The following is a 15689-nucleotide window of genomic DNA, read 5'->3' as shown; positions in this document are numbered from 1 at the left end:
CAATGGAAGTTCTAAAATGGCAGAGGGTCCAAAGAAGTACACTTGTCTGGAAGCGGTAGGTTTTCAAGGCTCGGCAAAAGGGGAGATTGATCAGAGATACTCTTGAGCCTTAGGGGAATGCTGTTCCAGAATCTCAAAGACAGGGCTTTCTTACCAGTTTGGGATTTATTGAATGCAGGGGTTGTGAGCAGTGATCTTTATGGTCCCACAGTGAGCACAGAACAGGCTCTCCATCATTTCCATTCCAATTTACCATTAAGGAAAACAAGCGAAACATGGATCTGCAACAAACACTGGAAGTTCCCTAGACTTACAGGCTGCAATAATTTAATCCATAAAAAGGAGACAAAATTCTGAAACGAATGTGTTATTATGTGTTACTCCTTGTCCAAAGTCCCTTTTCGTCCATCATGTATGGGTGTCCCTCGCGAGGGACGTGAACGGAACCCTTTTTCACCAGAAAAAACACGTTCTCTTTAAATTTACAGGTGCGTGGGGCACGGCCCCAGGAGCATGGGCTCCCTTAACACTGCCCACCGGTGCCACACCTCAGTCCCCTTTGACGCTTCGGCTGTATTATGCTGAACAACTTTGCTGCTCTTATTAGGGGGAAGCGTGGTGGCACATATGGAGGAAAGGGGACTATGGACTAGGAGTATGTTAGTCACTGCGGTGAATAACACTTAATTACTCCTATGTCCCGTCCCCTTTCCTCCATCCTGAATGGGCGATTACCACTGACACAACCACCCTGGGGAGGAGAGTAAAAAGATTATCCAGGACTTCTTGGCCAAATGTTGCATTGGCCCTGGCACTGGTATCCAGGCAGTAATGTTTTCAAAAGGACTATGAGGTGGCCCATGTCGCCGCCCTGCTTATCACCTGCCATGGTACGTGGTGCTGAAAATCGACTGCCGTTGCCTTTTGACCCTGATGACATGAGCATGCATGCTCATTGGCTGATCCCTATGCTGCACCTTGTATGCCTCTTGGATCGCTGTGGTCAACCACCTAGCTATGGAAACTTTGAACGCTTGCTGACCCAGCTTTGAGCCGCCAAATGCGATAAACAAGGCATCTGTCTTGCGTAAGGCCTTTGTTCTGTCCAGATAGAATTTGAATGCTCTCCTGATGTTTAGGCAGTGCAGAACCCTTTCTGCCTCTTCGTTGGGGCCTGGAAAGAAAGTGGATAGCACAATCTCCTCGTTAATGTGAAAAGAGAAAACCACCTTCTGGAGGAACTTTGGGTGCGTGCAGAGCACAACTTTGTCCCAGCCACTAATGCCTGCATCTCGCTGACTCTGCGAGCAGAAGTAAGCCCTACTGAAAGTGCAGTCTTCACCGTGACCAGTTTGATATCTATCGTGGCCATGGTTTCAAAAGGTTTGTGCGCCAGGCCAATGAGCACCACGTTAAGATCCTAGAGTGGGTGCGGGTGTTTGACCGGTGGGTACAGTCTGGTGAGATCTGTCAGATGCCTTTTACGACATGATTGGCAGAAGAGAAAGTAAAGGTGTCCGAGTTCCTGTACGCACTGATAGCCACTAGGCAAGTCTGGCAGGTGTCCACCTGGACCCCTGATCGAACCAAGTGGGCAGAGAAGGATAAAACCTGGTCCTGAGTGCAGGCCGGGGGATCAACACCATTTTATTTGGATCATAGGCAGAACCTGGTCCATGTGCTTTTGTACTGCTTTCATGTAGATACGCATCTGGCTCCCTGAATGATTTCCAGGTTGTCACAAGACAGCTTGAGATGTTGAAGAGTTACCTGCTCAGGGACCAGGATTCTAGGGTTAGCCTCTCTGCATAGGGGTGCAGGACTGTGTCCCCCTGCGGCGCAAGAAGAGGGCCCTTCCCGAGTGGAAGGTGCATCTCTGGCTGGGCTGACATCTGACAAAGGTCAGAAAACCAGGGCCTTGCAGACCACCAATTTGCTATGAGGATGAGATTCAATCACTGGGATTGTGTGATCTTGCTGATTACCTTGTGAGTGAGCGGTTTGCGGGGAATGCATACGCCCACATCCTGTCCCAGAGTATCTGAAGGGTATCCCCAGTGAGCTGGACCTCCCATTCCCCAGGACGCGACCGGCTGACAAGTCTGGTTGTTCTCTGTCACAAACAGGTCTGTGGCAGGGTGGCCCCATTTGTTGACCATTTCCTGGAGAACTCTCCCATTCAATTGCCATTCGTAATTGTTAGAGCCCAACCGACTGAGCCGTCCACCTCCAGGTTGGATTCCCCCAGTAAATGGACCGCTGAGATCCATACATCTTGTGCAATCACCCACTACCAGATGTCTAGGATCAACAGGCACAGAGTGCTTGTTCAGGAAGTACATGCAGGTAGAGTTGTCCATTTGAACACACTGCACTGCCCCCGATTACTGAAAGGAAAGACTTGAGTGGAAGCCAAATGGCCAACAATTCTAGCCCTCCCATGGAAGACCTTCAAAGATGGCAAGCTGGACCATATTGCCACGCTAAATTCTCGGTATGCCGTCAAACGCTCATCCGACATCTGCAATCTCTTTGAACGCATGGACCTCGATGTGCTTGCCATCACAAAGACATAGTTCAAGGACAGCTCTGTCACAAGCTTTAACACACTCCTCCCCGAAGGATACAAGATCCTCTCTGTCCCGGGGCCCAAGGGGTCAGGAGAGGGAGTGGCATTGATCTTCCCAGAATAGATAACTGTGTCCATCATCCCCACTCAGGCCTACTCCTCTTTTGAATGCCTTGTCTGCAGGCTCTCACTCTCTCCTAAATCCTCTCTCCTTATGGCCACCTTCTATCGGCCACCAGGCCAATCCACTATCTTCCTCTCTGAATGGGCTGACCTAATCTCCTCTCTACTCTCCTCCTCCTATCAACTGCTCCTGCTGGGTGATCTCAACATTCATCTGGACTCTCCCCGAATCCTCAGGACCTTTCTACAACCTATGCGATTCCCTCACACTCTCCATCTTACCTTCTGGATCCACGCACACAGCGGGCCACACTTTGGATGCTCTCCTCTCTACCAACATCCCTCTCTCTATCCCTCTCACTACCTCTCTCTCTTGGACAGACCACTCTTCTCTCTTCACACTTGAAGCTAAGCTCTCCTTTCCTCTTGCATCAGCATACCCAGCGCGGCCACTCAGATTCAAAGTCACCAGACCCATGAAAAGAGTGACAGTGGCTGCCTTTGCCTACACCTACTCTCCGCCTCCTACTCCTGTTGCTCACTCCCACCCTGACACAGCCCTCGCCAACTTCAATCTCGATCTCCAACACCCTTGACACTCTTTCCCCCGTCATGAGGGTCCGACTGAAGCCTTCCAAAAAGTGCAACTCTTGGTAGGACTCTGATCTGGCTGCCCTCAAACACAAGTGTAGGTCAGCTGAGCAGAAATGGAATGCATCACGCAGACCATCTGACAAACTGGCCTGCCGCCTCTTTCAAAGGCAATATCGACTCTGCATCCACACCAAGAAAATAGTCTTTATTCCAGCCCATATCTACGCAGCATCAAAGAACACAATCCAAATGTTTCAAAGGCTGTAAGGAACTGGACAATCCTGCAGCACCGTCCTCTTCTGTCCACCCACCCAGGACCTCTGCTCGGCCCTGGCTTCTCACTTCACTGCAAAAACCCATGACATCCTTTCCTCTCTCACATCCACACCACATCATACACCAACAACCCTGCAGCCTCTCTTGGCCCCTCAACAACTTCCCTCTCTCTCACTCCTATCACACCTGATGAGGTCGCCAGACAGGTCCAGGCCTAATTCAAACAGGTGGACCCCTGCCCCTCCATAACCATTAAGGACAACATTGACTCTCTCGCTGCAGCCTTGGCCTATCGCTGCAATTTATCTTTGCAACTGGAATTTTCCCAACTTCCCTCAAGCACTCCCTTGTGCACCCTCTGCTTAAGAAACCCTCAGCCAATCCCTTTATTCCGGCAAACTACCACCCCATCTCCATCACCCCATTCATGGGAAAACTCCTGGAGAAGCTGGCTATCTCTCAGCTCACCCTCCAAACTGAATCTGCTGGTTGTCTCCACGACCATCAGTTTGGCTTTAGAGCATCCAGAGGCACGGAAACTGCTCTTCTGACACCCGTGAAAACCTGCTCTCAAATCTTGACACCAACATTCCCTCTGTCCTCATTCTTCCTGACCTCTCCTGTGCCTTTGACACAGTAAATCACAACATCCTGATTGCACGTCTTGGTGACACCCTGGCAATCGCAGGTCAGGCTCTGCCATGGTTAAAATATTTCCTTTCTGACCAGCTCTCCCAGGTAGAACTTGGGTCCTTTCTCTCTATTATCACTCTTTCAACCTGCGGCATCCCCCAGGGTTGTAACCTATCCCCCTAGTTCTTCAATATTTACATGGCTGCCCTGGCAAATGTGATTGCCAGCTTCACCTCTAACTTCCAGTGTTATGCAGATGATACCCTCAGCCACCTCCTCTACTTCCCTCATATCGGACTGTCCGCAATTCAGTCATGGTGTGCTGCAAATTACTTCTGCCTCAATGCCAGCAAGACTGAGCTCGTTCGCATTGGGACTCCTGCTCCCGCTTTCGCACTCTCACTCTGGCCAGCCGCCCTTGGCCCTACGCCCGCACCCACTTGCGAGGCAAAAAACCTTGGGGTTATCTTCGACTCCACTCTCTCTTTCTCCACTCACATTTCGGACATCTCTAAGAAGTCCAACTACCAGCTGCACCTCCTCAGAGGTACTCTTCCTTTTCTCAACTTCCCCCAGAGGCTCACCATCTCCAGAGCCCTGGTTCTCTCAAGGGTGGACTACTGCAACAGCCTCTTTCTCAACCTCCCCGCCTCTGCAACTCATCCAGAACACAACCGCAAGACTTCTCTCCGTTGCTGAAATCCCTCCACTGGCTACCCGTGGCTGCATGGATCAAGTTCAAGATCATCTGCATTGTACACGAGGCTTTCTGGGGCCTGGGACCCACCTATCTGCATCAAAGCCTTTGTAAATACTCTCCCACCTGACCCCTCAGCTCATCTACCTCTAACATTCTGCGAGTGAGCTGGTTCTCCCAGCACAGACTTGGAGGGAGATCTTTATCTTCAGGAGGGGCCTAACTCTGGAATAGCCTCCCTGCTGCCCTCCGTCTTGAGCCTGATCTCCTTAAGTTCTGGAAACTCCTTAAGACATTCCTCTTCTCCGCTTCCTGCTCTCCCTCTGCCCTGCTAACCTCTCTCTCTGCTCTATCCCCCTCCCTTTCCATTGCATGCCAAGTGGCCGCTGTGCATACCTCAGAGTTTTACAGGTCCCAGGCACCCTTGCCAGTCCTCCAGCACTTGCCTCAGGGCCTGCACTTGCCTCATTGCTACTGCTCTTGGTCAATGGCTCATGAGAATGGCATGTCTCAGCACTTACCAGTTTCTGACTAAGTGAAACTCTAGGTTGGAATACTAACTGGGTGCACTTGTCCCCCTCTCCCCTCTCCTGTTCTTACTGTGCACTTTCACGATCTGAACGTACAATGCCTTGAAGATCATCTATCATTTCTTCCCTGTCTCCCCTCCTGCATGGCTGTGCCTCTATGCTCTTGGAAAAACTGCAGAATAGTCATCAGACCTTTTTGCTCTTATCTACACTTACTCTGCATGGGCAGACTTATATCGTTCTGAAATTCAAGGGCTCTGAATGACTGTTGTTTTCCTCCCCTTGTCCCCCCTCCTTGAGCCCTTTGAAACATTTGCCTTGTGTATAGGCGCTATACAAATAAACATTACCATACCATACCATGTGGTTCTGCTGTTCGGTCCGAAACCATAGCCCATGAACGGCCTGTGCCCTCAAGGTCGCACCCCACTCCTGGAGAGAGGAGTCTGTGGTCAGAGTATGCTGTTTTGGAGGTGGTCGAAGCGGCCTGCCCTCCATGAGTTTCCTATCCTGGGCCCACCATTTGAGGTCCCGCTGTAAGTGAGGAGGTATGGTGACCGGAAACCCTTGCGGACCAGATTCCGGGTCCCAGGACGACGTGAAATGCAGCTGCAACCTCCTCATTTCTAGCCTGGTGTTCAGAATAGCTTGGAGACATGCCGCCAGCACCCCCTCCGTTTCTGTGTAACCCATAGCAGCCCCACGAACACCAGAGTTTGAGTAGGGCAGAGCTGCGGTTTTTGGTAGCTGATCAAATACCACAGCTCAGAGTTTAGTCTTGAGTGTCTGCTGAGGACCTGACCTGCTCCGGAGACGTCCCTCTGACTTACCAGTCGTCGAGGAAGGGATATACATGCAGGCCCTCAGTTCTGAGCAGGGCTGCCACAAAGTTCATGAGTCTTGTGAACACCCTCAGAGCTGAATTCAGACCAAAGGGTAGCAGCCTGCATTGAAAATGCAAGCCTATGACCCGGAACCTGAGGAAGACCCGGTGAGGTTGCACTATGGGGACATGAAGATATGAGTCTTTCAGATCCAGAGAGCACATTCAGTCCCCCTCCACACAGCATCTCGGCTATGATAGCTGGCGTCACCATTTTGAACTTATGCAAAGGTAGGTACAGATTGAGGAAGGAAAGATCTTGCACCACTCACAGGCCCGCCTTCTTTTTCTTTTGAATGGTGAAGATGCGCAAGTAAAAGCCCTGGCCCTGTTGAGGGAGGGGAACCTCCTCCACCTCCTCGCTCCCCACTGGGGAACAACTCTCTGCTAAGAGTGAGGTTATGATCTTTTAGAGTGGGGGAACAAGGGGAAGGGGATGGTAGGGGATCACCCATGAGTCCGAAAATCATACGCGCCAAACTTTAATGTGTAGGGCAAGCCTGCCCTGGGGTGCTGTGGACCTGAAAAGAGCCGTCATTGTTTCTTTGGGTCGGAGGCTGAGGACTGGGAGGGGGACTGGAAGAACCCCTTGCGAGCAGACTTGCAATGTTTCCACAGTCACTGCGATTTTGGGGGTGCACTAAATACCAACCGCAGGGGTTGCAGGGGTGTTCCCCACTCTCCTTAGGTGCAGTAACGCGAGTCTGGGGTTGCAGGGGGGTCCCCTGTTTACCACTGTTGTAAGCTGGGAACTAGAAAGTAAAAATATTTATACATTTATTTTAAAAGACACCATGCAGTGTCAGCTCAGACACATGTAAGTTGGAGGAACCAATGTGGCAGGGATAGCGGGGAGTCAGCAGTGCACACAGAAGTGTGCACCGCAAAGGTAAGTGGGGTGTGCCAGGTAAGGGAATGCGAGCTGAGACATGGGTAAAGTGATATATTTGATTACTGCAATGTAATTGGCGTCAACATTTTCGTTGGCGCAGTTACGGGTAGCACAGTGCTCACCATATTAGTTTCTGCTTGGGCTTGCTTGGGGATCTGTCCGGTCCGGATGCCTGGCTCGGCGGTCCTGAAACCCCCAAAATCCACTGAGTCCCCTTGTCTGAGCGGGATTGGCTCTAAGAAAAGGCTTTTGATGTCGGCTTGGTCAGAATGGCAAGGGATTTGCAATCGGCGAGCTGCTTTTCTTTTTGTCGAACTCTTCCTCCATGTTAGAGATCACCACTGTCGAAGGGCAAGTCTAGGATTTCATCCTGGATGTCCAGGTTGAACCTGGTGGCCTTGAGCCAAGCCGTCCTCGTCATGTCTGTTGCCACAAAGATAGCCCTACTAGCGGTATCTATGTGGGCCACAGTGGCCTCATGATATCTTGCATCACTATTTGTGCCTCAGCAAGCCCAGCCTTGAAAGAGGCTCGCTTGTCTGCTGGAATGTTCGGAATAAAGTCAGCAATCTCTCTCTACAGCGTTGATTTGCAGCTGCCAGGATGGCATCAGCGTTTGCCTGTCTGAGATGCAGACCGGCATTGGAATAAATCTTTTTCCCCATAGGCCTTCAGCATTTTCTCTTCTTTGCCCAGTAGGGCTGAAGAGGAAGTAGCCGAAGAGGAAGCCACAGGCTTGGCCTTCATAGATGCTGCTGCTATAACTGAAGATAATAGCTGCGGATGTCCCGACAGAAGTATAATGTTGCCCTCCACCTGCCTGAACTTTGCATCAAGTCTTTTGTTGACTGGCTGAGTGTAGTGTGGTTTGAGCCAACCCTTTTTAGCCAGTGCTTCAACATCTTTCTGTAGCGGGATGCCGGACCTGGCCCCCGCTTTAATGTTAAGCACCTCCGTCAAAACCCCCAATTCCGGCTGCTCCTTCTGGGGCTGAGGCATGCCCAGGTATTCAGCCAGGCCGTTATCCTGTCATGGAAGGCCCTCACTGAGGAAGGCGTGTCTTGCTCCTTTTCATCAGTGTCCTGCTGATCCCCGCATTAGCCGGGACCCCTGGGTCCGTAGGGGGCGTCTCTGTCGGTGCAGAGTGCGTTGGTACTGGTACTGAAACCGGAGTTACTACAGGCGCGGGAAGCAGTGGTGGCGAGTAGGCTGCGTAGGCAGTGCGGGAGGCAGCATGTTGTGTATTAGGCCCTTCAGGATGTTACACATTTGCGGGGACCTCATGAGGGACAAAAACCTGTCAAAGAAGTGGTGCTTGCAGGCAGTCTGGGCCTGCACGGGCACTGGAGGTTAATTTGCCTGTTGCCTGCTCCCCTTAACCCCCTCAGAGCGTGCATGTCCTCAGTGTACCGAGCTCCAGTGAAGGTCAGGTACGACGTGGTCCAGGTGATCAGAGTCAATGGAACCCAGTCTGCCCTGGCTGTGGGTTCGCACCTCTGTGGTTCACACAGTTGGTGGGCTTTTGTTCTGGGTGGAATACTTTCCCACCTTTGGGGGTCTGGCCTGGCTGCCATCTTTTCTGCGTGAGTCGCCATCTTGTCTGTGCCTTCTGCACGTGGGACCGTGGTGGACGCCAGCCTAGGATCGGGCTGCATGACTGGTCACATCGACTCTTCACCACTGTACATCTCAGGCGCATGCCTGATAGGCTGTTGGTCCTCAGCCATGGGGCCAGCAGTGCTATGTGCACTGCGTGTAGGCGCTCCCTCGTGCATGTGCCCGGTAGTAGAGCTAGGCCCCTCTGGGTGTAACCCGGTACCAGAGACTGTGGGCTCCTCGGCGGTGGAACCGGTAGGGCACGTAGACCTCTTAACCGTTAGGCTGGTAGCTGCAGGAGCCTTGGTGTCCTTTATGCCAGTGCGAGGGTCTGACTGAACCCTCCCATGAGAAGGCTTCCCCGAGAAGGAGTTGCTTTTGCGGGGTGCTTTAGAGAAGAGAACACTTACCTTCTTGGTCTTTCTCCTTACATATTCCTTAACAAATCTCTCCACCTCGCGAGCCCGTTTTTAAGGGAGTGGGGCGTGAGAGCGTTGCACGCCGAGCAGCCTTCCCATCCGTGGTCCTCGCCAAGGCACCGGAGGCAGAGCACGTGCAGATCTGACATGGGGAAGGAACCGTCGCACGACGGGCACCTGCTGTAGCCGGTCACGACTGACATGCGCCGGGGACAGACTAGGACACCAGTGGACAGTGGTCCCAATTTCTGAGAAAATAGAAAAAATTAAGATTAGGGATAAAGCGTGTGGAATTACGAGGCTCGAGGTCTCACGCAGGGGCACTGGTGAAATCGGTCTGCTCCCATAGATGCGGAAGAGGACTGAGGTGTGGGGCTGGTTAAGAGAGCCTGTTCCTGTACTCCTGGGGCCACACCCCAGCACTCCTGCAAATTTAAAGGGAAAGTGTTTTTTTCTAGTGGAAAAGGGTTCTGTTCCTGTCCCTCGCGAGGGACGCTCATACAGGATGCAGGAAGGGGGACGAGACATAGGAACAGTAGTGTGACCTACAGTCAGTTTATATTTAGCTGCACTTAAGACTTTAGTCTAGATCAATGTATGAAAGGCATACTCTTTCACAAAAGAAGAAATTTCATAGACAATCATGCACAGCAAATTGTTTAGGGTGTTAAGTTTAAAAGCTAAGTTTAAGAGATGCATATTTTTAGGAAAGGACGAAATAAATTTATTTTGCCAATATTTTGGCATAAAGGCTAGGCATGCAAACTGGACTTTAAGACTATCCAGTTAGAGCAAAGTTTAGCATTCCCCACTGCATTATAATCTTTTTCTGAGAAGTCCCTGTGTTACAGACTTATATACTAAGTATCAGGGACAAATTGAAAAATTGCCTTGGTCTGGCACAATATCCCCATCTCCACACAACTCTTTTGTTCAACAGTAGTAAAACGCAAATAGATAATTGGTTGGTAGTCATGGTCCATGATGGATCATTACGCATCATCATCTCTGGGCAACATTCTGGATTCTGCTGAGCCAATATCATCAGCAGAGAATAACCCCACCTTCAGAAGCTTGTATGATGTTTGCAGATCCCAAGTAGCATATTCTGCCTCAAACGGTTTTTGTTGTTGAGATATAAACAACTTGATAATTGAAGAAACAGTCAATTGTTCCTGCCTTGAGAGACCCTGTGCAGCATAAGAATGAATACCCAACATTGGAACAGGCCTGCTGGCTCTTCACCAGAACTCCCACCTTAGTTGCATCTCATATGAATGTAGAACTAATTTTAGGAGGCCTGTTGATAAAGTGAGCCTGTCATGATATGCTATAATATTTTATAAATATATTACAGCAACACGTTCGGATCTATGGCTTATTTGGATGACTGTTTTCGGAGCATTCTCTGGTGTTGCTGTTCCCCAGTTGCTCAAGAATTAAATGAGCAAGTGTTGTCCATGGATTTCTTCCATAAGATTTAATCCCAGCCGACCCCAATAGAACCCCTGATAGGTCATGCCTGCACCAACCAGCTATCAAACTTGCCACTTAAGACAATCCTCTACAAGTCCATGTAGCTTCCACATGCAAATTACTTTTACAGCTCGCTAGATGCAACGCAACCTTGCCAAAACAGCAGCCAAATGAAGGATAACAGAAGTCTAAAATCTGTTTCTGTAAAAACCTGGCTGTTTGCCATCCGAGCCACACTGGTGAATCATCTTTGATTCAATTGGAAGAGGCACTTTCACTTTGGGACTCAATTCCAAAGGAGGAAAATATGGGTTCAGTAATAGGAACGGCACAAAAAATCCCTTAGGGTGAAACATGTAATCTACAATCACCCGTTTTTAGTACTGGTGTCTAGAACATATGGAGGTCGAGTTAGACCTTTGCTAATTGCAATTTGTATTTTCTTAGCTTGATAATATTAAAACACCTGGTGGATCCATTACTTTAGTATTGTTGTGCCGCATTGATCATGCCATTAAATGTCTTGTGCCTGGAGCTATTATGCCTTACTGCAAAACTACACAGCATTTGTGGTTCCATCAGAAAGAAAAAATTGGTAGGTCTGGCTCTTCATTCACCCAAAAGGTTTAAGATGTATCCGAAAAAGGAGAGAAACTAGAGTTGCAGACTTCCAAACCATCTACTGTTTCTTCCAATATACCATTGTTTTTTGTTTAAATAAAAAGGAGAAACTAATTAAACAGTGCTGCTGGTTTTGATAAAGGCCGTAGCACTGGCCTCAACTATTGCCCTATCCGTAAAAAATGTCTTCAGTCCCTAGAGGCCCAGATGATGGCTGGCGATAATTAAAAAGGCTGAGAAAGAACATGAAGACAATTGTTGAACTGAATTTGTGACGTGAATCTTAAATATGATGGAAATGTACCCACAATAAACGAGGCAGAAACCTTTCCACCATTCAAGTCTCCTCATGTGGGATACACTTAAAACAAAGGTTTAGAGTTGATCAAGAATTTGCCAAAATTAAAATTGAGGTTGGTAAATATTGTTGGCTAGACTTGTGGATATATTTTTCTCCAAAGTTTACAATAAATATGAGATAAACTTAAATCGGGAAACTCTATTACATGAACAATTCTCTGTTTATCTGAAAATAAAATGTATTGATTCTGTATTTGAACAGTGGAAACCTTCATAGTACACATCTTAGATTGTCTCTTTTGAGGATTTCCCCATATTCGGTCTACAGCAAAGTGCTTTATTAGTCTATCCCTCTGTGTGTAAACAGTCCCGAATGTGATATTTGGTTGCAAAGTATGTTTTATTACTGGTTTGATTGAGGCTGTTACATGAAATCAATTAGACTTACAGCAGGTCGGCTCGGACGTGTCATGTCCCTGGTATCGTCTGGCTTCACCTTTGGAGGTTCATGAGGTGGCACGGGTGAACCTTCTGGTATAGTGGTTCCAGCTGAAGACCCAACCCAAAACACATACAAGTTAACACCAATCTGATATCACATGCAACATTGAATACATCTAATACAAGAAGAAAATATCAATCAAAGGTAAGAAGCTAAATTGATGTAATACCGTGTAATCAAAAGTATTGTATTGCTTCCTTAAAAAGTTGTATTACTATGAACAATCAATGCCATCTACCTTTTCTAGACTACAAAAATGATATTAATGAAACCAAATAAGCCAATTGGCAATTTATATTCCATTCAGATACGAAGAAGATTGCAGCATATTGCATATACATGCTTTGTCCATGGCAAACGCTTTTCAAAAAACAGTTGATGCAGGATGCAGAGGCAGGGAGGTTGAGGGGATGCGACCTCTTTATGCTCTCTGTGTGACTATAATTGATCAAAGTTGTACATTGGATGGCTGTAAATAAATCTGCATCAATGAGAGATGTGATAACTCATTTCACAGTGGCAAGAAGGTGAATCCAGGGCACTAGAAGCCAGACACATGGGAACACATGCACTCACTTGCAGGAATGGCAGACAAATGATTGCAGTGCCCAGATAATTCCTCTTCAATCAACGGACAATGTGTTTTTCAACTTGGAGAGTGCGGGGTTTGAAGAGAATGCTTCCACAAACCTGTTTAAAAAAGCCTTACCTGCTAATCTGTTTCGCTCACTGGAGCCAGCTTGAGATCCTGGCTGCGAACCTGCTTGGGAACTAGGCTGGGAACTTGGGGTACTGGAATTTGAAGAACTGCCACTGCTCGTCCTCTGGATTGGAGCTTCTAGTAGAGGTTCTGTTCTCCGCAGATCAGGGTTACTGTTTGGATGCCAGATTGGAAAAATAAGGCAAGAATAGGCATATATATACTTTACAGCAGATTGAAAGACTGTGCTGTAAGTACAGGGACACCTAAAGCATACTGGGCATTAAATCTCAATAAATCAAAATTTAATAAAAAAATACAACTGATACAAATAAAAGTGCAGATGGCGCGCACCTCCATGGCCTTACCATTGCCACATTGAGGACCACTAATAGTAGGCAGATGAATTAATTGTGGTATTTCACAGAGTAAAAGCAAGCTAGCTATTATTGCTCAAAAAGTCTGCATGCCATTGTGCTGCTTTAACAAAGTACAGTATGACGAAGGGCCAAGTGCCATTCGATTGACTAATGCAAGGAGCACAAAGATGGAATAGTGCATTTGCTTTCAAGACTAACACCAACACCGTGAGTAAGGTGCTAATGGTAAATGGAGGCACTATCTCAAATTATAACAGGATTGTGAGTTGGAGTTCTGCATATTTCGACCTCCCTCCAAAAGGTGGTGTGAAATGCCCCCCCCCCCCCATCACCAGCATGTCAAAAGGCTTTAGTGCTTTTAGTAATAGCATGACCTTACACATCACATCAACTTAATGGATAAACATATGAGAGTGATCCCTAAACCAAGTGCTAATGAGGCATCTCAGAAGCCCACATTCTCACCCCTTTATGAATAATACACAGTAAGGTCAATTATGACCCTTCTGTACATGTATAGGCATGGTACAGCAGCATTTATTTATTTATTTTGTTTCTTTTTATGCACCACATGCCATAGACCCCAGGGCGCACATAAAAGACGGCCAGACTAGAACTAGAAACATACATACAGAGAGCAAGGGAGGTCAGCAAATTAACCAGTTATTTGACATTTTAACCACTGCTGCACCAAATGCATTTCTATTCGACAAAGAGGGAGGAAAATCCATTTTATAATCCTGCAGGAACCTTAAGATTTCGGCTTGTGGAGATCTATCGCAAAACATTACCAAACTCTTAATGAGAGTGAATTAAGCCGTTAACTGCTCACATGACACGGGGGTAACTACAACTAATATAGATAGGTTAGATCTGCAGACTACAAATTTGCAATCTGAAAAAAGCATTTGATGCCAATAACAGGTTTTACAACCATCTATTGATTAAGGCAGAAATAAAACTTGCCATAACTCCCAATGTTAATTTCAAAGCACCACAGTGATGATCTGCAACGAAAGGTACCACATGACTTTCAGCAGCGACAAATTTTCTGAATTGCAAACCAAAGAGTTCATTTAATGTAGATTTTCACAATTAGCAACCGTAGGCGAAGCCAGCCAATTAGGGGAAAGGTTATCTAACATTTGGCACCAGTGTAAAAAATGAGCAAATCAATTCATCACCGGTTGTATTGCTTTGATAACATAGAATGGAGCAAACTGGTTTAGTCCCACTCCATACCATCAGAAAACAGGTGTACTAGGTGTAAGGGATCAAGAGTAAGACTCTGACACAATGGCATGTTAGGTGCTTGCTATAGACCTATTGATCAAAATAGTAACAGGGTTAGGGTACTTTTTACCGATCCCTAATCCTAAATGGGGTTTCCTTGTCTCAACAAAACTAAGGATCGTCTGTGTCAGGATTTAAACAAAAGAGCATCCTCCGTCCAGTGTCCAAAAACGCTAAACTAACCCTTACTCTCTAAACTCAATATAATATGTACAAGGGGATGTCTATAAACTATGCACTTATAGATTGTCTTTCTTAGTTACAAAATATAAAGTTTTAAGGTGTAGAAAAGAAAATAATTAAATTCCACCTGGAAAGGGGTCTACCTGCCTCTACATTTTTTCTGGTAGTTTTAAAAAGTCAATTCATTACAGTTCAAGTTTGTCCAAAGGGAATGAGCCTTCCCCCTTGAGCTTCCTATTAATGTACAATTCTCATGAATGTTCAGTTTCTCACACTTTGTACTTCCATTAGCCTCTTTATCTCCCTGATGTACACTCTTGTCAGGGTAATTGGAACTTTCTCACTGATCCTTAAAAGTGGGATGATTCTCCCCTTTTATATCCATTTGTCACGGTTTCACAATTTCAGGTTTACTCTCCTGCCAGGATGTCGCACTACTGTTTCTCAAATTCAAGTTCACTTCTCTTTCCACAAATCCTGATTTACTCTCCTGCCAGGAAGTGTCACTATTGTTTTGGTTTGCCTTGGTGTATGTGTGCGAGTGCCAGACTTACTGTTTGCCTGGTTCATTAACCTGCAGGGCTTTTCCGCTCTCCAATTACTCTCCCTTTCATCCACGTAATGCTTTTCAAATATTGGATCACCGACCAGTTCCCAGGCAAAGTTCGCATTCACAATAATTCCTCTTCTGTAATAGAGGGTCGCTGACCCAGTCTTAATATTGCTTGCATCCGTATCAGACTATTTAATGGTGTCACGTTGACTCTCTCACACTGTTTGTGCGAAACAGCATTCACCTTCAAGTGGTCTGGTAACCCATTTGCTTTGCCTAGGCTTACTGGGCGGATTTGGTGTTCCTCGCGTCTTTCCTTTTCAGTCTGCTGACTCTGCGTGGGGCCGGTTAGCCCTCGCTTTGTCTTCTGCTCAGTGCAGCTTCAGCTGCTTAAGACCATCAAGCAGGGAGATCCCTTCAATTCGGTCTCCTTGCACACCATTTGTGTCATCTACCGTACTGCTTTTTT

The 15689-nt window shown here is 47.3% G+C and overlaps 1 protein-coding gene across 12 annotated transcripts in view; it reads right to left on the bottom strand.

The window, feature by feature from the left end:
• TNIK (TRAF2 and NCK interacting kinase) overlaps positions 1–15689 on the bottom strand; it is a 1364982-nt gene that overhangs the window by 182485 nt on the left and 1166808 nt on the right. For all 12 annotated transcript variants that reach the window (XM_069618746.1, XM_069618750.1, XM_069618745.1 and 9 more), the window contains 2 exons: positions 12821–12984; positions 12058–12158 (listed from right to left, as the gene is read on the bottom strand). In XM_069618746.1, the coding sequence (XP_069474847.1) occupies positions 12058–12158; positions 12821–12984 (265 nt within the window). The remainder of the gene's footprint in view (positions 1–12057; positions 12159–12820; positions 12985–15689) is intronic.

Source organism: Ambystoma mexicanum, chromosome 10 (assembly GCF_040938575.1).
Source record: "Ambystoma mexicanum isolate Mex_15411 chromosome 10, UKY_AmexF1_1, whole genome shotgun sequence".
NCBI classification, from domain to species: domain Eukaryota; kingdom Metazoa; phylum Chordata; class Amphibia; order Caudata; family Ambystomatidae; genus Ambystoma; species Ambystoma mexicanum.
Note: the sequence above shows the minus strand (reverse complement) of the source record. Positions and strands in the feature narration are given on the sequence as shown.